This window comes from Falco biarmicus, chromosome 9, assembly GCF_023638135.1.
Source record: "Falco biarmicus isolate bFalBia1 chromosome 9, bFalBia1.pri, whole genome shotgun sequence".
In the NCBI taxonomy this organism is placed as follows: Eukaryota; Metazoa; Chordata; class Aves; order Falconiformes; family Falconidae; genus Falco; species Falco biarmicus.
Genome location: NC_079296.1, coordinates 52087600 through 52109945, shown reverse-complemented (window position 1 = coordinate 52109945; position 22346 = coordinate 52087600). Strand labels below are relative to the sequence as shown.

The window sequence follows — 22346 nt, the reverse complement described above, 5'->3', positions numbered from 1 at the left end:
CCCATGGGGCTGAGCATACCTGTGGTAGTGGCACATGAGGGGCAATGCCTTGTCTGGGGCAGTGTCGGAGCAAGGGGAGCAGGGGCAGGAGGAAGAGGTGTGGGGTGATGGAGAGCCATCTGAGAAAGCCCAGAGCAAGGCTGGTGGTGGACATTCACTCCTCGGTCCTCCAGGAGAGATGTCATAGTCCAAGAAGAAATTGGACTGAAAGGCTATTCCTCGCGGGGTGCGCTGAGCGTCTCAGATAAGGGCGTGCAGGAACACAGCAGGATGCAGCTGGCAGGATTAGCCATAAATGGGCGTTTTGAGCATAAAAGAAGTATAAATGCCTAAGTTTGCCGAGGATGACAAACTATCTGGCTGGGCTTTCCGGGCAGATAGCGCAGCGTGCCAGGGCAAAGGAAAGGCAGGCTGCCCTGGCAACGCGTGGTGGAGGAGAAGGCGAGCAAGCCAGAGGCAGCATTAAATCCTGCCTTAAAAGGGTGAAATTTGGGAAGGAAGGCTATTGATACGTTAGAAAAGTATCATTGCTTCAGTGTTGGCTCCTGCTAGGAAGGCAGCATCTCCTGTGGCTGCTGCTCGGGGCGAGGCGGGAGCCTGAGCATCCGACGCCGGCGGTGCCCCAGGAGGTGTGCGGGGCAGGTGGGGGGGAACCGGCTGGAGGGAGGCGGGTGAGAAGTGGTTCCTTCTGGTGCTAGGGGAAGGGATGGGCAGCCGGGCTGTCCGATGGCAGGCGGCGGAGGTGCAGAGCTGTACCGGGAAACTTTGCCCTCGCGTGTTTGCCCAGTGCCTCCTGCAGCTCTGGGGCTGGGTCGATAGCGCAGCGATAGTCCCGGTTACACGAGCTGGATTGCCAGGTTGTCCGGGCTGTTGGATTGGGGCAGATACAAGAAGGCTGATCCAGCAAAGAAAGCAAGAGTTTTTGCCTTGACTTCCTGGGAAAGGCCAAAAAGCAAAACGTAAAGGAAATAAATGCCTGAGCAGCGGGGCAGTGTTGCCTACCAGCACCCCATGGGCTCGTTTGGTTCAGTTCCCAATTTGGTGTTAAGATGAACATCTTACAGAGTGGTAATTATATTCAACATGGGACATATGTCACCTGAAGATGTTCTCCTCCCTCCCACGTTTGAGGCAGTAACTGGTCTCTGGGGCTGGCACACAGATGTGTGTGAGAACTGCTGCCTTCTCTGGGGCTTGTCCCACTTCCATCCTTGCTCGGCTTTGGCCACTCCTTGGAGACAGCTGCCTGTGCTTGCTGTCTCCTCATTAATTCTACCTGCTGCTTCATGAGGTGGGGCTTGACAGATAGAGCTAGCCTTACTTCACCTAGAAGAAAAGTGGCACATGCTCCACAGAAGGTGGCCAGCTCTTACTTACCTTCTTCTTGTCCGCACCCCATCGTTGTTTTCTGCCCCCACGTCCCTCTATGTTCAATATTTACAGTATTCTGTATATGAAGTGGGATCCTTTGACTGGATTGCTCTGTACAGGGAGGTGCCAGTGTTTGGTTGTTATTATCATCGTCATCATTATGTGAGCAGGCAACGTGTAAAGCATGGATCGGGAGAGAATTTACGAATGCGGTGGCCTAACAGCAGTTAAAATGCAGCTGTGGCAGTGCAGATGAACAAGGGGGGTGATGCTGGTGCTTCCCTCAAATGATGTGAAGCCTCGGTCAGATGGGGTGGCGTTGCCAGGAGAGACACTTCAGAAGCAGAATATGGATGTTTTGGGAGGTAATAAAAGAACAATTAGCAGGAAGGAGTGTTTTTGCAGACATAGCTGAAATGGGATGTAGCTGCAGGGCCATATTGATTTATTGTACTTAAAACAGTCTGTGCCTATTTTTAGAAGTCCGATGATGCCTCTTACGCTGCGAAGAGGAAGATTCTTGGGAAAAAAGACTGTAAAAAGCAACTGGGATTACTTTGTGCCCATGCAGTGGCATTTCCCCCTATTTTTAGTGCAATTCAGCACAATCCGAACATGGACTCCCGAGAAGTGCTGGGGTGAGGGCGCCTTGCCTTAGAAACACACTATATGTTTTTTGAAAAACTAAATAGCTGCTTTGTACCTAGATGGGAGGCTTTAATGGGCTTGGATGGGGTTCAGATACCACTGCTGCTGCTTTCTTGCCCAGTGCGGGATTACTGCTGACTTGCAGCTCCTAGTTTAGTTTCTCCGGTGTTTTGGGTCCCAGGGCTGGGCACCTGGCTGCAGCTATTCCCATGGGAAAGGACTAGCTGCAGGACCCACCATCTGCAAGCTTGGGCCTTGACACCAACTCTCCGCAGTGTTTAATTAAATTTGATTTAATCGAGGGAAGATGACCGGGTCTGCCCCCCTGGTCCCTGCCGCAGTGGGGCCGTGGTGGGCACCCAAGGCTCTCCTTCCCGCTGGGTGCCGTGTGGCTTTGCCAGGGCTGGAGGCAGGGTGGTTTCTGGTGCCCCGGTCAAGTCTGCGAGAAGTGAATAGTTTTTCTGGTTGTTTGCAGCACACTCCAAAGATGAGTCAAGGACCTACCCTCTTCTCTTGTGGCGTGATGGGTAAGTAACAGAAACTTCTGTCTGTATTTACTCTACCTCTGCTCCCGCTTCGTTGTAGTGATGGGTGGGAAGACGTCCGGACTAGCTGGATGCCTCCAAAAAACGCTCTGCTGCAGACCGTGGGGTGGGCAGCCACCCAGCTGCCCCACACAGCGGGGACGGAGGGGCACCCAGCCCACCACCCGCTAGTGGTGGCCATCATGCCCGTGCCGCTCTCCTTCACGGAGGGGGTTGTGCTGCCCTGTTGCTGTTGCTGAGTGAATTGCTTCTCTCCTTTCCCCTCCCCTTTGAGATATCTGCTTATTTTTAGAGTAACTCCTATAGTTGAGATTATGAGCGTTCTGGGTCTGAGGCTGTGTTTGAGTATCCAGCGTGTGACTGCGGCTCTCGACTGTTTGCACGATGCCAGTAAGGAATATCAGTATTATCACTAAAACGTTCTGCCACTTGGCAACAAAGTGTTTGGACTCAAAGCTCAAAGGAAAACTCAAAAAATAAGGAGAATGTCTTATTTTTACCTTTGACAATAGCCATGGTATAGGATGTTTAATCCCTTTTATCTCAGAGCTTGCAAGCAAAACCCGATCGTGCTGGAGGATGTGCTGTTATATTGTGCTCTTTGGGTTTTGTAGGGGGGAGCCAGTCACCAGGCGAAGTCTCAAAACCCAATTAAAATCGTAGGTCAAACTCGAGCCAAGCTACTTGCTATGAAAGCCAATACTTTGCAGACAAAGAGGCTGCCCCTTTTCTTCATGGACACAACTCATTAGCGTTAATGGGAGCCAAGCAAATGCATTGACAGGAGATATTTCCCAAGCTCTCTGATAACTCCAGTCATTGGGTGGGTGGGGGAAGATGGAAAGCATTTGGATTTTTTCAGATGAAAGTTGCAAGCTTCAAAGTCAAGAAGGGGTAGAGGCAGCCCATTCCCTTTCTGCTGCCTGTCAGACGTGAGTGAGGAACAAAGAAACCCAGTCGGATGGTCTTGTCTTGCACTGTGGCGCTGGCAGGCTCTTCAACAGATAGGAAGAGTCCACACCTAATTGAAAAGCAGCTTGTCTTCAAGAGCTTTTACAAAGCCTTCTGCAGTTTTGTAGCACTGGGCTGGTCTTCCTCGGCTGCCAAGTTGCCCTCTTTCCGAGGGGACTGAATGTCACCTCCTTGACCACAGCTTACCATGCAATGGTCTTCGTCATGCCCAGTCAAGAGGAGCCAATCTCTCCAGCATGCAAGGGCATCGGATGGCTTGGGTTTAATTTTAGGCATCTTTCCCAAGCGTTCTTCTTGGTGCCTCCACATGTGGGCCACAATCACAGACTAATCCGGTGTCAAAACTTACTTGACTTTTTAAATAAGTCCCATGGTTATGGTGGCACCGAATGCAAAACTGGGGGAATATTTCAGGTCAAAGGGCCAGGTCCCCGTCGGTGGAAAGCACTGAGCTAAATAAGCACAGTGACGTTTGAACTGGCAGCACAGCCAGTGAGAGGCAAAGGCTCGTAGTTCCATGTACGATGTTGGGGGCGTGGAGGGAAGTTGGCTGAATTTTATGGGATTTTAGCCAGAAGAGGCTGAGGGTCTTCGCACAGGGTCTTCCCGGTTGGCTTTGGGGGCGAGGGCAGCTTTGGGCAGGAAGATAGCTCATGGCTGGTCCCAGCGGCCATGGGACAGTGGGGTAGAGGGAAGCCCAGCCTTGGCCAGGATGCCAGGGAAAGCATCATCCAAACCCTGGAGCTTCCCACAAGCGTCGGCTCAGGAGCGTTTATCTCCAGGAAGGAGAAGGAAGAAGTTGAGTCAAAGCTCCAAGGGGTGCGTAACGCAGCATGACCAAGAAACCCAGCTGGCCCAAGGTGGCAAGGCTGGGGTCCTGCTCACCTGTGGCATGACGTGGGGAAAAAGAGTAAACTGGAGCGCATGCCTTCGGGATGTGGATACCGTGTACACTGCACGAACCTGAAAATCAGTTGTAGATTGGAATATAACTCAATGTAAACACTTGATAAGTCAAATGATGCAATGTTAGATCCACTTCTCAAAGCAACCAAAATAATCTTTTGATTTTTAGATTTGTAAGAAATACCTCTGTCAGTGTGATGAGAATATTACTAAAAGGATTGGGTTTTATCTTTATATAGCCCTTTGCTGGGAGGAAGATTAAAGGTGCCTAAAAGTGCCTGAAATTATAAATATAACACTTTCTTTTTTCCCTTCTCCTTGGTGGATCCTTGAAACACCTGGGAGTTTTAAGAATTTTGCTGTTGTTAGATGTGTGTGTGTGTGGGGGGGGTCCTTCCTTTTTTCCTTTTCCTTCTCCTGCAGTCTCCATCACATGTCCCCAGTGAAAATATCAGTGACTGTGATAGAGAGATAAGGTGGCGTAGTAGAAAGTTGGGGCATTACTTTTGAGTTCCTCTGTTGAAATTTTCCTGTCTTTGGGTGGATGGCAGATGAAAATTCACAGTATTTTAACAAGGCATTGGTGGCATCACCTCGCCTTTCCCTAGCAGGTATATAAGAAGTACTCAGCATCTAAGTCGGTAGCGTGAGGCTGCACTAGTTCAGTGTTGTATGAAAACCTCAGTGGGTGCGTGCCAGCAACTGTGGCCTCCTGATTTCTGTGTAAGCAAGAAATTACCTCTGAGGCAAGCTGCAGGCAGGGTTTTATTGAGGCTGTGACATGGTGCTGGGGAGTGCAGTCGCCTTGGCTGCAGGATCAGAGTCCCGGAGTGCTGGGCGTTGCGTGCACAGCCCTGCCTGTGAAAGGAAGGAGGACGGGTTTGAGCCCATGGGGATGGATCCTGCATACATCCTCTGTGAAGTGCTCTTTTCAAATTAACAGTCGTTTGCTTTTTCCCGTGGAAAGCACCCCCAGAAGTTGGCCTTGGAGAGCGCTGCGGCAGAGGTCAGCTTGTCTGTCCTTCAGCACGCTCCTCCACCAGCGCGGTTTGGCAAGGCCACCGGTCCAAGAGGTGAGCGTGCCGGGGGGGCTGCAGCCTTGGGTCTCATCATTGCACACCTCTTACCTGGAAGATGCTTTTCACCCTGTGTGGGTGGCAGAGGAAAGCAAAGGGGCCAGAAGAAAGACCAGCCCACGGTGGGTGATGCCCCTCGATCGCGTCCTGAAAGCACCCACAGGGCTCACGCGCCTCTTGTTTCTGAACTGGGATTTCCGGGGATTTCGGGTTTTTCTTTGGAAAGGCCACCAGTGTAGAGCAGCGTCTTGGTTGGGCGTTCGAGCACAGTCAGCCCGCGAAGAGAAAAGCCGTGCGGGGAAAGCCAGCAAGGCATAGCTGGCGCGGGGACGCCTCGGCAGAGGATCGCCTTGAGGAGCAGGGCACGCTTTGCCGTCGAGAGGGGGAATTTCCCTCCCCCATGCGGATGGTTGGCACGAGGAGCCCGCAGCTCGCTGGTGTGTTTATTCTCCAGCGGTAGGTTTGGGGGCTGTTGTTTTCGTTTCCCATTGAAGCACAGCTCCGCGCATCGGATTTTAATCTTACTTCTCCAATGAGAAGGCTCCGTGGTGCTGCCGTCAGCTAATTACAACCATTAAATTTGTTCCACATTTAGAAATCATCTCTCGAACATAAACAGGGGGCAGTGGAAAATGCAGGCTGCCTTCCCCCTGTGCACGGGGACCAGGAGACTGAAATTTGACTTGAACAACATGTAAAACAAGGGAATTGGATGCGCACCTGTGTGAAGAGAAATGTTTGGGTTAGGATCCAAACAGGATTTATCTGCCAAAAAGGAGAAGCAAAATTGATTGAAAACCGTAATTGCTTTACAAGTTGCCATAATAAATTATGTATTAATGTAAATTATTTCACGGGAAAGGAACATAGAGGAAACTTGAGCAGAAGGATCATGCATTATGTATAAAAAAGAACTGTAAAAATATTATAGCAGCACATTTGTGTCGCTGTAGTTAAAAGTTGTGTCAGCGTTTTCATTTTACACCCTTCTCGGTGGTTATGAGCATGGTCATTAAAATTTACTCTGTGTCACCAGAGGAGCACAGCAGTCGTTTAAAAAGCCCATGGCCACCCCGAAGCTGCAAGGTTCCTGGCATGGCCGTGCGCTGCTCCTGCAACACCTGGAGCTCAGCATTTGGAAGCCTGGCTGAGATGCTCCGAGGATGGTCCCTGTTCTCCACGGGGCTGTGCAAAGCTCTCGGGGATGCTTGGAGGATGACGCCCAGCTCCTTGATTTTGGGATGTGACTTCAGCCCGCGAGTGCCTCGTGCCCTGGATCACTGGGCTTCTTTGGTGCTGTGGAGGTTGCACAGGAGAACAGATGGATGCTGTTAAGGGGTCACGTTCACTCTTCAAAGTCAGTGTCTTGGTTTTGCCCGAAAGGAAATTTAGGAACAGCCAGTGGTGCCAACCGTGTTTGAGCATGCTGCCGACGATCCCAGGGTGGGTTGGGCTGTGCTCACATGCAGGTGGCCTCTGGCTTGTCTCTGAAAATTGGAGAGAGGGGGGAAATAAACCAGGTGAGGATGGCCTGGCAGCCAGGGGCCAGGACACGCTGGGGCTTGCTGGGGCGTGTTGCTGCTTGCCCAGCCCAGCGAGTCCTGCCGGTGCATGCTGGTGTGGCATTAGCCTTGCACGGAGAGCAGATGCTGTGGCTTGCAGTGACGGCTGCTCTTCCCACACCCCCAGTGCTCCGGCTGTTTGACACCCAACATCTCCCCCCTGGAGCACCCCTGGCGGGGCTGCATCCTGTCATCCCAGGGACAAGGCTCTGCCACCGAACTGTCCCAGAGCCAGGGTGGTGGGATGGCGTGCAGGCTGGAGCGGTGATGTGGGAGCTGGGGCTCAGACTGACCTTTCCAGGGCTGAAATCGGAGCTAACTATCGCAGCCTTGCTTTGGAAAGCAGAAATAGTTTGGGTTTGGGTCCCCTGAGGCTGGGTAGCTTGGGAGCCCGCAGCTGTAACTTGAATTTAATGTTGCTTTCTGCCTGTCTGAATTTCTTACTGCTTTGTGCGTGGTTTGCAAGAGGGTTCAGGCTCCTGCTGCCATGGCCAGAGAGGGCAGGACGAGAAATTCAGTCCTCCCCAGGCTGCTGATAACAACCCCCTGTGTCTTGGGAGCTGGAAAGCTATTTCACAACCAAAGAGATGCCAGAAAATTCACTTTGTGTTGGCTCACCCTGGAAATACAGATTTGCAGATTGAAACATCTCAAGAGAAATTTGCTGGACGTGCTCATCAAGTGACTCTGAAGTGTTTGTATTTGCAGTTTTAAGTTAAAATCGAAAAAAAAAGGTGCTATTTCATCCTAGAATGCTAACAGCCAAGAAAGGCCCGTTTAACCAGGAGAAGAGCCCCTCGTGCCACACTTACATCGTGCTCTGGTTGGAAATGTTCTGGGTTTTTTCCAATAGGCAAAGGAGAGTTCTCCAGCAAAGCAGCTCACTTGCAAGCTGAGGGTTTCTCATGGTGGGTTTTATCCTGGAACAAATTGATGCCTCAGGGTAAACCAGGCTGAGGTTTATAATTTAAGAGAATTAATACATGCTTAAGTGCAGCAGTATTAATGGCTCCACTGCAATTATCATTATCAGCACGCTCAGGATGTGAATCTTAGCCCTAAAAAACTGAACAGAAAACCAGCCGCTTTTCCTCAATAAGGCTTTCCTGAGTTCTTTACTTCCACCCTCAGCCCTTAGTCTACCCCGTTTCCAGGTTGTTTAGGGGCGAACAGTTTTCTGTTTGGGCTGAAAAAAACATTTTCTGGGTCACCCGGTGTTTTGGGACCCATCAGTGGTGCTCGGGGAGCGGGGGGGACAAGCTGTGCCAGGGTCCCCTCCCTGCCCTGCCAGCAAATCAGCTCCCGCGGGGCCAGGGGAGAAGCAAATAACCCCAAGCTAGCGCTGGGGATAGCGGCGTAATTACCGTTTGCTTTGCAAGGTTTGGAAGATTTATAGCTGTTTGTGCCAAAGCAGGGGTGAAAGAGGAAGGTGTCCCGTATCCTCCTCACCAAGGCCTTTTGTACAGCGTGACGTCTCCGGCCAGAGGATCGTGGCAGCTTGCCATGAAAAATCGGCTTCTATTTCTGTTTCTTTTGTCTGCTGACCTGACCCAAGAAATCTCTCTGCTGGCAGGAGAATACAGAGGGAAAATAATAAAGATCTAAACATAGATGTAGTTGTTTAGCACAGATTTCTCCCTTTTCATTGTGTTTATTAAAATGAGGGCAGCAACAGTTAAAATGCCGTGCGGTTATTGAGGGCAGAGCCAGGCTGTTTGTGGCTGGAGCTGTTACGGTGGCAGGGAGAAATGGGAAAACTGGCCAAGAGTGGTGTAAGGGGCCCCAAATCTGACCTCCTGACTTGAAACCGAGCCTTGTTCGGAAGCGTTCTGCACCGTTGCATCTTCCCTCTCAGGTTGGTACCTACAGCTTGTGGGCTGGGTACCGCTTTCGATTCATCCTTCAGTTGCCAGAGTGGAAAAACCCCAAACCCCCTCCGAAATATCGCAAGATTTAGATACGATCATACGAAACTTCGCAGCGACGGTTAGCTAGCACGGTTTGCCTTTGTTTGCAGCAGCAGCCGACGACAAAAACAGTCACCGGAGAAAGTCTGTTGGGTGATTACTTTTTTCCATTGCAGCAGCCGATGGGGTTGTCCTACCATGGTTTTCCTGTTGAGCGTCAGCGGCGTGTCTGCAGAGAGCCCCGCTCGCCTGCACCAGGGAGCCAGACCTTGATGATGCTTTGCTTTTTTTCTGTTCTGGTCAGCAAGACCATGTGTGGGAATGAGATCATCGCCCTTAATCCTCTTTTGACACGGTCATCAGTGGGATTTCTGAACCCAGCTGTAGCCGGGTTTGCAGGCTTCCTATGCGGAGCTGCCCGTAGCCACGTGGCTTCTGGAGGTGCAAGTTTCTCAGAGCTTTACCCAGTCACTGCAAAACCCGTCTGATAAATAGTGTCTTTATGCTGGCCCCAAAACCCTGCAGCAGGTCTCCACCACCTTTTGCTGTGCTGCGCTGGAAGACTGTCAATGCAAGCCAAATTTGCAGGAGGAACAAACTCTGGTGTAAACAAGCTGAGCGAAACAGGGAGAAAATGTTAAAAAAAGTGTGTGGGTTTTTTTTGTTTGTTTGTTGTTTGTTTTTTTTACAAAAGTGAACCTGTGAAGTGATTTGTCCCTTTAAATAAATGCTTCAGCATTAGGTTTGTTATAGAAATGCGGACAGCTGGCTGTGCTGGGTACTCCTGGGATTTTCATGGCAGCCCCGAGGAGACGCTAAGCCCGGGTTGCCCAGGTTTCTGCAGCACCTTCCTGCTCCGTGTGGGTAACCGGGCAGGGGGCCCCTGGGCCAGAGCACCCGGGTGCCCAGCTTGGGGAGCTGGAGGGGAGCTGGCTGATGAGCCTCACAACAGGAGCCTACGAACAGCGTCTTGCAAAGAACTGCTGGAGGTTTATTGTGCATTTGTGACAGCATCAGCCATCTCACAGCTAATTATGTGCCCCCGCTTTTGTTATCTTTGGGTTGGTGTGGGAGGGGTGCTCAGAGCCTCGGTGGGGATAAGTGGGTTTCATTGGAGCAACACTTTAGCAGCGGCTGAGAGTGGGACAGCCCAACGGGTATCAGGATGGCTTTTGGTTTCCCGTAGGCTTTGATGACTTTTTTGGGGAAATTGTTGGGATTTCTGTGCTACCACAGGCAGCTGGGTGCCCAGGGAGCACTCCCCTTTCTGTTAGGACCATCCCAACTGCTCTCTCATCTCCTGTCTGGGGTTTTGTCTCCTAAGGTCTATCTCACCCCAGTGCTGCTACACCTTTGTGCTCTTCACTTCCAGTTTTTGTGCATCTCTTAGGCAATTACTGATTGTGGAGCCCAGGACCAGCCGCATGGATCTGAGACATGACTTAGCACAGAGATGAGGCAATGGCCGCACCATTTTATGCTGCTGAATCTCACTTAGCCAGTGCGATCCGGATATGCAAAGGCATGTTTTTGCCTTCTTCTAGCAGTTCTGTTCCTGCTGCAATTGTAATTTTGTCTCTCTCTCCGTGTACACCGCAGCAGCCGCTCTGTTGGCGGTTCGGAAAGCTATATTCCAAGAGTTAATTAATTTGTACTGGAATACATCCCATATGCTACTCTTTTTGTTTATGGACATAGAAAGCGAATCGCAGAATTAATTAATGCTAATGCCTGTGCATGTGTGTTGTTTTTTGGGTGTTTTTTTTTCTTCTTTCTGAACCAGAAAATGACAGATGGAGAGATCTCAGCAGGAAATGTCCACTCCAGCTCGAGCAGCCGGGCGCCAGCATCTGGGACTGCTTGTCGGACAAGGGCGAGGAGGGCTCGCGCTGGCCGAGGGAGACGGCTAGCACCTGCTCTGTCACCAACCTGATCAAAGACCTCAGCCTCAGCGACCCCCACAGCAACCCCTCAGCCCCCCCCAGCAAGCGCCAGTGCCGCTCGCTCTCGTTTTCCGATGAAATGTCCAGCTGCGGGACCTCGTGGAGACCCTTAGGCTCGAAGGTTTGGACCCCGGTGGAGAAACGGCGGTGTTATAGTGGGGGGAGCGTGCAACGCTATTCCAACGGCTTTGCCACCATGCAGAGGAGTTCGAGCTTCAGCCTGCCATCACGGTCCAACCCCCTCTCCTGCGAGCATCCCGCCCTCAGCAACCGGCTGGGGTGCCAGCCGAGGAAACCGGCCACCGGCGGGCGCGGAGGAGAGCGGGTGGACATGCAGAGGTCCCTCTCCTGCTCGCACGACCGCTTCTCCTCCTCGGAGTACTGCCCGCCCTCGGCAAGCAGCACCCCCGCCTCCACGCCGGAGCTGGGGCGACGGGCCGGCGGGCTCTCCCGAAGCCGCTCGCAGCCCTGCGTCCTGAACGACAAAAAGGTCGGGGTGAAGCGGCGGAGGCCGGAGGAGGTTCAGGAGCAGCGGCCCTCGCTGGATCTCGCCAAGATGACCCAGGTAAGTTGCGGCGGGGCCAGCCCCGCGAGGGCCCTGCAGGCGCGGCTCGGCAGTGAGGTGGTGGTGTTCTCTGTGCTTCGCTAAAAACCCTTCGGCATCCTCCCGAGGCGGGTCTGCGGCACGCAGAGTGACACGGCTGTTACGGGGAGGTGCATCCTTCTGCGTGAGCAGAATGCCCATTCCCCTCCAAATGGATTTCTTTACTAAATTCCCACGTTTCTGTTCTGCGGTGATTTTTGCGCGCCAAGTTCCACCATGTCATCGGTTCCTCCTGGCACGCTTTTCCAGCAGAAATACGTTTTGCGGGGGTTTTTTTGAGCTCATTTCTGAGCTCAGGCGAGGAGCCCCTGCCCTGCTGAAGTCAGCACCCCGAGGCACCTAGCCCTGGCTTCGTCAGGGGTTGAATTCGTACCACCATGGGCTTTACTTGCTCTTAGCATCTGTGATTTTCCACTCTGGAGACGTTACCGTGTTTCATTTTCAGTTGCAAACACAGAGCACAACCTCCCTCTTCAGCCTGCCACACGAAGCCAGGTAACAGATTTGGGATGTAGATCGGGGAGGATTTTGCTCCCAAGTCCTCTCGCGGCAGGACCGGGTGACTGGGCGTTAATGAGAGCCAAAGCGAGAGGCTGCGTGAGCAGCGTTCCCGTTTCTCACTCCTAACATTTCTTTTTCTGCAGTTTCATGAGTCAGCATTTCCCACATCGATAATGTATAGCCGTCAAGTCAATGACACCACCAGCTCTGTGTGGGATGGAGATAACGGGGTACCTGAAGGCTCCCGCTGTGGGAGCGGGGGGGGTTTGCCCTGGGCACCTCCTGGGGTGGGCTGTCACCTTCTGCTGGCCAGAGATCTTCCCCTGTGGTTTCAGTTTGATGCCGTCGGCTGGTGTGCGGTGCTGCGGCGCTTCATCCCGTGTCGGGAGCATCTGTCCTGATTTTCCTTGTACAGCTGCGGCCAGCGAGTCCGCCCGGTGCAAGGCAGCCCCTTGCTCACAGGGAAACTGCTGGCAGCTATTCATCAGCGGGGTGGAGAAACAGCCGTGGGGGTTCTCCCCTTGGGGTGGCATCCGACACTGTACATGTGTTTTCCCCACTTACAAGAACATGATATTTTATGGCGTTTCATGCTTGGCAGCACAGGGGGTGTTTGAAGGCGTGTGGTGGAGTTGGAGGAAGAGTTTAGCTTTTCCTTCTCCAGAGGAGCTTGGAGGGTAAAAAGGATGAGGAAATCACATATTTGGGTGATAGCAGGGGAAAAATACGAGGGTTGGAGGGTCGCTCTCGTCTTTTGATAAACCACACCAGCAGCATCTAGTACACTAAGCTTTTTTATTAGCTAATGAGCTGGATGGGCAGTAAAACCAACTTATGCGTGTTATATTTCGGTGGCCACAGGTTGGATTAGCACAGTTGCCCCCTCCTGATCCTCTCCCTACTCATTGCTTGACCTGTACCTGTGATGCAGGGTGTCCCGCCAGCCCACGTGGGAGTTTCCCAGCAAACCAAAGCCTGCAAAAGACCCAGATTGCCTCAAAACTAGAAAGCAAAGTGGTTCCTTGCTTCAAAACCAGCATGTTAAAACTGCCTTTGCCACCGCACGCTGACAAACACAGCTTTCTCGAGTCTCCATTAATAACCCACTGGTGTGGGAGGAGGTCCACAGCTGTGGGCAAAGGGCTGACCAGGCTGAAAGCCCACGGTGTGGAGCAGCCAGGGAAAGAGGGGGAAGGATGCGGCCCCAAGCTCACGTGCCGGGGCTGGGAAATGGGCTGCTCCTCTTTCTGCGTGCCTGCAGCGGCCAGGGGAATGCTCATCCGCATTGCCTCTGACGGCGTGTGTGGGGTCTGCATTTGGAAATGCAAAGCGTGACTTGCGTTTATACTTCTCGGGGGGGTTTGCGTACGCATGCAGGCATGTGTGCCAAGGTTGATGAGGAGCCCTGCAAAGGGCCGTGTCTGCGTGTCACTGGGTCTCGTTGCATCAGGGCAATTCGGCATAGAGACGTGGCAGTAGCATGCGCGGTTGCGTGGGCACGCAGCTAACAAAACCCAAGGCGATACCCGTGCATGCGGAGCCGGTTGTGCCCGTGCCAGCAGGTACCTTGGTTTGGTTGCCCACGGGGGTGTCTGCCTGCTGTGGCCAGTGGTTTGGTCTTGCAAGGCTGGACATTCCCATCGTATCCCTCTGGACAAGCTGCTCAGCACCTCAGGAGTGATTATCAAGACCTTTTGGGATGAGTCAAAAACATGGAGTGCATTGCGAGGTATGACACACGCGTGCCCCGCCTGCATCTGCTGGAGTTCTCGCTGCGGAACAAAGGGAAGAGATCAAAGGGATGGGACTGGTTTCGTTCGCCTGGCGGTTCTGAGAGCCTGCGCAATGGTCACCGTCTCCGAGCGGTGCTCGCGCCGTGGCAAGATGAGCGTTTCAGAAGCTCTGGGAGGGCAGAGCAGAAGTCATCTGCTCTTCTTTGCTCATACTTCATGCTGGGCCGGCTTGCCGGGGCACCAAGGGGGAGCATGGAGGAGCGGGGAGCGATCTCCTCGAGGGAACAGCCATGGCAGGCTCCGAGGCTTTGATCCCTCATTAAAAGAATTAATGAGTTTATCCTTGCAAATGCCAATGAGGCCTTTTTTTTTTTTTTTTTTTTTTTTTGCCTTTTTTTGTTTCCAAAGGCTCCTTGTGATTTTCTGCTCTTTAATTGCCAGCCTTTGCCAATGAAGGGCACGGAGGTGGTGGGGCAGGTAGGGCAGACCCCCAGATGGACCCCGCTGGCGGGGATGCAGCCCCAGCCCAGCACTGAGCAGATGGGACATTGTGTCCAGCTGTTTTCCTGCCAGTGCTCCACTCTGCAGGCTTTGGGGAATAAAAGGCTTGTGCCAGGGCTTGGGAAGCCTCCTTTTGTAGCTGTTCTTCCAGCCTTGCGAGCCCATGGGTGCTCCTTCCCGGCTCCCTTGGTGCCCACTGGGAGTTCAGCACCTGCTGTAGCTCATCTCAAGCCCTTCCAGGTCCCTGCCAAGGTCTGTGCGAGGCTTCACAGGCACAGCGTGGCTGCATGCTTGGCTTGGTCCCTGCTCTGAGGAAGTGAACCGCAGGCTGGGATCGCATCCTGCACCTCTGAGCCCACCTCTGTGGGTTGGCCTTGGCCCCAGCAAAGCACAGAGTCCAGACAAGGGCAGCCCTGACCGCCAAGTCCCTACCCGGCTGCTGCGTTGGACGGCTCTCCATCCCATGGCCACACAACGGGGACCCTGGTCAGGATAGGAGTGCCCCCAGCACGGGTAAGGATGCGGCTAAAGGATTTAACAAATCTCAGCATCTGGCTGTCAGACGTGTGTGTCGGACTTGTGTATTAGGAGCTAATACATGGGTAAAGAAAGACTGACACGAACCCGTCTAAGACCCAGGTTTAGGAGGATAAAGGCACAGCGAGACCTGGCAGATTGCCCTCCTGGAGCATCCTCAGGGAGCACTGCAGGCTTGGATCCTGCCGGGAAACCGCTCTGCACCACCGTAAGCTGGGTCACTGGCTCCCACAGACCGTGTGCTCCCAATGGGTTCTTGATTTCTGTCCCTGCAAGGGCTAGACCCTCCCTCAGCAGCCTCGAGGTGTCACCTCTTCTGCAAATCCCTAACCATTTGCAAGCCTTTCTTAAATCCCACATGCCAGGTTCATCTGAAATAAGCTTCATGATTTTCAGCCGCCAGTGGAAACGTGGAAGTGAAGCAGCAAATGGAAACGGGCTGAGAAGCGGGGACGGCGCGAACAAATGCTCGCGGTTACGAAATAACCAGGGTGCTAAAAGCCGCGGCGTGTCCCCGGAGCAGCTGTGTTTGGTAATCGAATTTCAGGAGAAGGGCTGTGGGCTGTGTGGCAGGAGCTGTTTGGCAGGAGAGAGGTGCAGGACCTCTCCCCACAGCACTCCTGGTGCTGCCTGGGGTCTGTGCAGGAGGTCACCGGCTCCGGGAAGGCTGCCTGCAGGTGCTTTCTCTGCTGGTGTAGAAGGTTCATGCAGTGGATAGGGAAAGGAGAGTGTCCGGGCTCTGGTTTCCGCCTTTTGGGAAGAGAAGGTCTGAAGGGTGGTACAAAGCCAGGATGGTGGGCGAGGAGCCACAGACAGTGCAGTTCTCGGCTCCCTCAGTCCTTCCCCACCTCACATCCCTGCCCTGTGTGGGACAGGGGACGCGATGAGGAGGCAGCAGGACCTGGAGGCTTGAAGCAGAGCTCATGGATGGGCTGGCCCAGTGTTTCCCAGCATCTCCCGCCTTCAGCTGCTCCAGTGAGGCTCCTGGAGGACAGGGATGGACACCTTCACCCAGAGACGCAAGACACACACATAAGCATTTCCTTTGCAGTAGATGTGCCTGAAATTGCTGGCTTACAACTGCAGAGGTAACTAATTTCGTTATCCCAGCAGGCCCAACTGAGCGCTTCAGCAGTTAGGTTTATCCTATCCCATAAGCTTTGCAAAACTCAGCTGTATCAGATGGCAAAGCTGACCAAAATATTCCACCGTGGGGGGTTCTTGGTGGCCCTGCCCACAGGGTACCAGAGACTGGCACCAGCACCAGCACCCCCGGCACAGCTTCCACCGTCCTTGCTCTCCGAGGATGCTGTGAGGCAAAGCCAGCTTCTCCATCACATCAGACCGGGGGGAGGGTTTGTCAGCTGGGAAACAAAGGCCTTGGCTGAGGAGATCCCAGGGGGTCAGAGGAGCTTCCCTTTCCCTCCGGTGGATGCCGAGCCCAGGTACACATTTATAATTTGGATAGCCATGGCCCTGGCATGGGCGGGTGGCCCAAGGATGACAAAAATCTAATCATTTGTATGGCTGTAAGCAGCTTCCGTATTCCTGGAAAACCTTCATCTTGAGGAACAGTTGTGTTTTCTTTGGCTGCTGTCCTCCACATCAAAAAATCCTCCCAAAGCGAGAAAGCAACACCTGAGCAGCCTGTGTTACCCTCAGGTTTAGACGAGAATAGTTGTCGGGGTGGTTCATCCTCTGCAAGGACTGGTACCGTACAGCAAGGGTCCCAGAGCCCTGTGCTGTGACGCACAAGCACTGCGGGGACGGGAAAGGGATTGCTGGGTGCAGCACCTCCCCCAGCGCGGGTGGCAGCCAGGGTGATGGGCACCCCCTCTCCCATCCCTGCTTGCCCACTGGTCCAGGCTGGGTGGCCGAGGCCGCTGCCGAACGCCCGGCAGTTGCTAGCACCGCCGCCGCCGCCAAGGATCCACAACTGGGATCCAGCCCAAGGCATGTCCTGTGGAGCATCCCTGGTCTCCTGGGAGGAAACCCAGCCGGGTCCCACAGCAGGGACGCGCTGCCGGGCTTGGGGCGGCAGGGCTGGAGCAGGGGGGGAGGAAAGCGAAGCCAGGAGCCGTGCAAGGGCCAGGGCTGGCTGAGCTATTCGGTTATGAAAAGCAGCGCTGGCAGGCTGCTCGCCGCGTGGGAGGACTGGCACAGAGGGACGAGCAGGATTAGGCAAGTTCTGGTGAGCATTCTTGCCTTTGGTGGGGCGGGCTTTCGGGGCGTGGGGCACGGTCAGAGCCCTCCCCGGCACGGGAATGCCGTGGAGACCAACTAATTCCTGGTGGGCAGTTAGGAGGTGGGGGATAAGTGTGCTTGAGAAAACCCTGCACGTTTGTGTCTTCCCCCAGGCTGCTTTTAGTGCCTCTCTAGGAACGAGACTGGAAAGTCAGGTGATTTCAGATGGAGGCTGAAATAATGGCAAAGTGTCCGTGTGGCTGCACATGTCCCCTGCGCTGGCTTTACACGGGGTATGAACGGCTGCGTGCGGGGGTCTTCGTGATCCAAAGCAAAGGAAACCCAGTGTCCAAACTGGGCTTTCCAGTAGACCTCAGAGCCTTCACTTTGCAGATGGGGAAACTGAGGCACGGAGCACACTGTGAGTCCCCGGGGGCTAACAGCAGAGCTGGGGACCGGGCTCGGGGTGCTGGGTGCTGAGCAGCATCTGACTCCGGCAGCGGATCGGTTAATTTTTTTGCTTTGCTGGTAACCACATGTGTTTATAGGCCTGAAACCCAGTACCATAATCAAAATAAAAATAATTTGACCTGAAAGAAATGTTTTCTTCATACCAGGAGGGATATTTAGGCCAGGCAGGAGGGGAGGGAGCCACTCCTGGAAGCAATTACATGGCCACATGACTGGGCTAATTAAGAAAGAGACCTAAATGTTAAAAGTTCTGCTGGGAGGGAAAATACTTGGGAAAACATTGCCTTTAATTCCTCAAAATCCTGGTTTTGTCTTTTCTCTCTGCGATTCCCATAGCTTGGAAAGGGGAGGTGAGCCCGTATCACTCCCCTTCTTATTTACTGATACAGCACTGAAGCAGAGAGGCTTCAGCTTTGGGCAGAAACCAAACCATGAACACAGTTATTGTTGAAATAGCAACAGTTTTTAAAAGCCACGGCACCATGAGAATCCTTCTGCTCTTCCTAAGGACACACCAACGCTCCGCTTTGTGCCATTTTGCCTTTGAACTGGCAGTAAACCCAGTGGGTCATACTCAAGCGAGTGGGTGACGATGATGTGTCATTTCATCATCCCCAGCGTCCCGAGGCAGGTGAGGTGCAAAGCAGCCGGTTTCTAATTCCTCACCCCGAGCAAGGAGGGTTTGGGTACCGGGGGAGCTGCCTGGCATCTCTGACCACCCTTGCGCCCTGTAAGCCGAGGACATCACCATCCTCCTGTTTCAGTGCACGGCTTGGGCGTGCTTTCCAGCGTCAGCTTTTGTAACCCCTTTCCACATGAGACAGCAGCCCAGGGAGGACAACATCCAAGCCCCGACATCCCAGCAGTTGTTCTGACAGCCTGTTAATTAATCTCCTTGCTCTCCTTCCTCGGCGCAGTGCTTTCGGTCTCGCGGCTCGGGGGACCGTGCCTGTACCGGCAGGTTGTGATTAGAAATGGTGGGGATCCGATTTTTCCATTAATTGGGAGGTTTCTCAAAAAGCTGCTTTTCTTTTTCTGGTGTGGTTGCGCCTAAAAAATCTGGGAGATGAGCCGTGTTGCAAGGGTGACGGGAGGTGGCTTGGGCCCCAGCTGTCCTCCCAGCTGGGCTGGTTTCGGCAGGAATGGGTGGCTTCACCCTTTTCAAGGCACTAGGAGAGTCTGGCTGGATGTATTAGGTGAGAAAAACGGATTTTCTCAACAAAACAAGAGTCTGCCAGAGATGCTGTGTGTTGAAAAGACACCTGCTTGGTTTTCCTCTCCCATGGTCTGGTGCAACTCTTCTCCAAAGGGCACCTTGCTGTGTGTTGAGCTGGGCACTTGCCATCTCCCACCTCTGTGTCCACCGCTTTCTGGCATCTCTGTGGCAGCGTTTCCCGCAGGATTTGGGGTGGTGTGTGCCGAGGTGCCTCGCGGCAGTATGAACGCTGGGTTTGGTGGCTTGTCTGAGTCATCTACGGGAAGCCGAGCCATGGGCCAGCCCTGGTGCTGGCGTGCGTGTGCTGGCTGAGCAGATTGCTTTCCTTCACACAGCTCTCTGGGGAGCCGCGAGGGAGACAGAAGATGTCTGTCACACCAGCGACAGCCGCCCTGAAAGAATTTGCAGTCATCCCTGGCAATGGCGAAACGAGCCCTCGCTATCTCTTGCCCCTTCTGTTTCCTGCCTCGTAAAATTATGATATGGTTGTTATTGGGAGGTTTTCGTTTGTCTTAACACATTTCCAAACACAGCTCTCCTTTAAACAGTTGTTTGTTTTTTTAAAAAATGAATCATTTATATATATATACATATATAAAAAAAATATTATCTATCTATGTGTGTGCTTGGCCCCAGCCGTGTTCCCTGCAGCTCTAACCCCAAGCCAGGTTAGCCCTGGAGGATGGTCCTGTTGTGCTTGGAAGTGCAAGTTGCTGTGGAAAGGCAGGCACAAACGTCCTCGTGGCACGTAACCCCTCGCACCGCTGGCAGTGATCGTCAGACGTGATGAGAGATGTTGGTTCCTGCTAGTTTGTAGGGTGCTGGTGCCCTGCCAGGATCCGTGCACCGGCAATAAATGAAGACTCGGAGGTGGCGCCTGAGCCCCATTTCTGATGGCTCCGCAAGGGTTTAGCTTCTGTGTGAGCCTCCAAAGCACCTGCAGTTCAAAGAGCTACGTCTGTCCTAACAAATACTGTGAAACTGATGTCTTCCCCTCCTGACTTTTTTCTGACATCCATTTACTTTCCTGCAAGAGTTGTACCATGAGCACCGAGGAGTCCCAGGCAGCTGGCAAACTGCTTCTCCGTGAAGCAACTTATTATGTAGTATGGCAGATGCTATATGGGACAGAGAGTAGTTGCTATAGAACAAATAAGACAATTAAAATACAATATGCCCTTGCGTCTCCCTGGTGTTATGGAGGGGTTAAGAATTCACCATATATATATATATATATATATAAAAATATAATTGGGTTTTACTCGCAGTTTTGCTCTTGTCTTTGGAGTTCTGTAGCTGCCGCAACGGCAGTGGTGATGTTTAGTGAGTTTCCATAAATGCAGAAGAAAAAGCTGTTATTATGACCCACCAACGGGAATCCCTCCGGTGCTGCAGAGCCCCAGGAAGATGCTGGAGAGACAAATCCTAGAAATCATGGAGATATATTAATAAATAATATATAAGTATATATATATAAAATATAATATATAAGAGTTCACCACAGGTTCCTGTGGCTAAGAATTCACCCTAAATAGCTATCTGCCCTGCGGGTGGGCTGTGAAGGATGGACGAGAGGGTACTGGCAGCAGTGGCCACCAGCCTGGTGGGGAGGTGGTGGGGATGAAGCGCTGGGTGTGCTTGGTAAGGAGCAGTATAGAGAAGACTTTGTGCCTGAGAGACGCCTGTTACGGGAAGGGTGCTGAGATGCTGGTGCCGGGTACAAGGGGACCATTCACGTTGCTCGCTGGCTGCCGTGGTCAGACAGCACCATTCATGGGGTGACTTCACCGTCCCCTGAGGAGCACGTGCCTTCGCAGGATGGAGTCATCTGCGCACCAGGAATCACAAGAGCATCCTCCTGAAGTGGGGATGTGTGTGGTTCTTGCGTTCCTCAGGATTAAGATCAGCTTCACCCTGGGCTGCGAGATCCAAAGGAGCAGCGGGTGTTAATGCTCTGGGTGGCTGGGAGCTGTGCTGTCCCCTGCCTTGTTTTCCCTTCCAAACTAAGGAATAATGGCAGTTTCCTTGAGGATCCATGCACAAAGGAGCTCGCACGCTCCCAGAGCTGAAGTGAGCAGCCCACCAGCTTGGCAATGGTTCAGGCTGGTCTTGATGCTGAAGTGGGGAGAAGTTTCAAACTGCAGGATGGGAGAAGTGACCTCTCCTCTCCAGCCAGCCAGCTCTTTCCTTGAAGGGTAAAATTCTCTACGTTTTCATGGAGGAAGATTTTTCTGTTTAAGTTTTGGCAGCTTTCAGGCTTGCTGGCCAGGGCAGGAGGGGTGGCAGTGATCTCAGTCGGCGTCAGCACCCACTCGAGCTGGTGGCAAATATTGCCAAAAGGTAGAGACAGGCAAAAAAACTGGAGGGTTTAAATTCCAGACGTATCCCGGGAAATAGTTTGCTATTGATGTAACTTCTGAGACAGATTCCAGCTTCCAAACCCCAGTGTTTTTTAAATAAACATGAATGAGAGCCTGCAAAGGTCAGTTTGTGGCTCGGTGGGAAAAAGCCTTCGGTTCAGGATCAAAAGCAAATGCCTTGGTTCGGGGGGCACGGAGGACCTCGGAGGCCAGCTGGTGTTAACTTTGGTCAGGCTATTACACATGCCACCATCGTTATTCATTGCACTGGTATTTTTTTATTTAAAACCACAAGTGATTGAAAAACATTCGGGTCAGTATGGGAAATTAGGTTCACAATGATGTTTACTCCCGGCATGAAGCATTAAGGGGGTTTGTCCCCTCCCTGCTCCTTTGACAAACCGTTCTCCGTATTCATCGAAGTGTAGCAAACCTCGTCTCGCTGGTGTCCACTGAGGAGACCAAGAGGTGTCCCACTGGCAGGAGCTCATGCTGCTGACACCCTCCTGCTTGTGGCGCCCAGGGTGATGCTGGCACGCTGTGAGGAACTTCACCCCTGAAATATTTCCCTTCCTTTCGGAGATGTTTGGCATTACTTTCTCCCTATGCTGCACTAAAAGGAAAAGCTTTTGTTGGGGATCATAGACTGGCTCGGTCTGAAAGCTTTATCAGGCCCATGTGCATATACGTTTTACTGTATAGAGGGCACCGTGTTAAGAGGAATGGATACTTTTGAAGTTATGGCACTGGATTAGGCCTCGTATGTGTCAGCTCCATTCCTGCCTCCTCTGCAAATGTCCTTCAGGCAGGTTTCCCCACCTCAGTTCCCAAATGGAAAAATGAAGGCAATGCATGTTTTCACCTACCCCTGTCCATAGGTTCCTGAGGCCGTGCCTGCTTGGGTGGGATGTGATTTGGGTGCTGCCACAGCAATAAACCCCTGCTCTTAGGTCCTGGGTCACATCGCTGCCAGGAGTAGCGTGCAGAAAAGATCCGTCTCCCTATACAGGGCTGATTGATCTGTTAGTGCAGCTCTGGAGTGACCGTTTCATGCAAGGTACCTTGGCATAGTCAGAGGATGCCCGTAGGAGGTGATTGATTGCAGCAGGCTCTGTTTTAGTTACCTGACAGAGCTTTTAATAGCAGTAACGTGTAACGCAATGACATCCATTGTTTCGATTTTACAGTCAAAACGGTCCCATCTGCCCCAGTTACAAATTTCTGACTCGCCAAACACAATGGGCTGAAAATAAATTCAGCCGTGAAAGCAGAAACGGGCCGCATCCAGGGATGTGAGCGATCCTGCCAC

The 22346-nt window shown here is 52.7% G+C and overlaps 1 protein-coding gene across 2 annotated transcripts in view; it reads left to right on the top strand.

Annotated features, from left to right (window-relative positions):
• FAM53B (family with sequence similarity 53 member B) overlaps window positions 1-22346 on the top strand; it is a 54169-nt gene that overhangs the window by 19684 nt on the left and 12139 nt on the right. For both annotated transcript variants that reach the window (XM_056352856.1, XM_056352857.1), the window contains exons 3-4: window positions 2495-2546; window positions 10771-11495. In XM_056352856.1, coding sequence (XP_056208831.1) covers window positions 2495-2546; window positions 10771-11495 — 777 coding nt within the window. The remainder of the gene's footprint in view (window positions 1-2494; window positions 2547-10770; window positions 11496-22346) is intronic.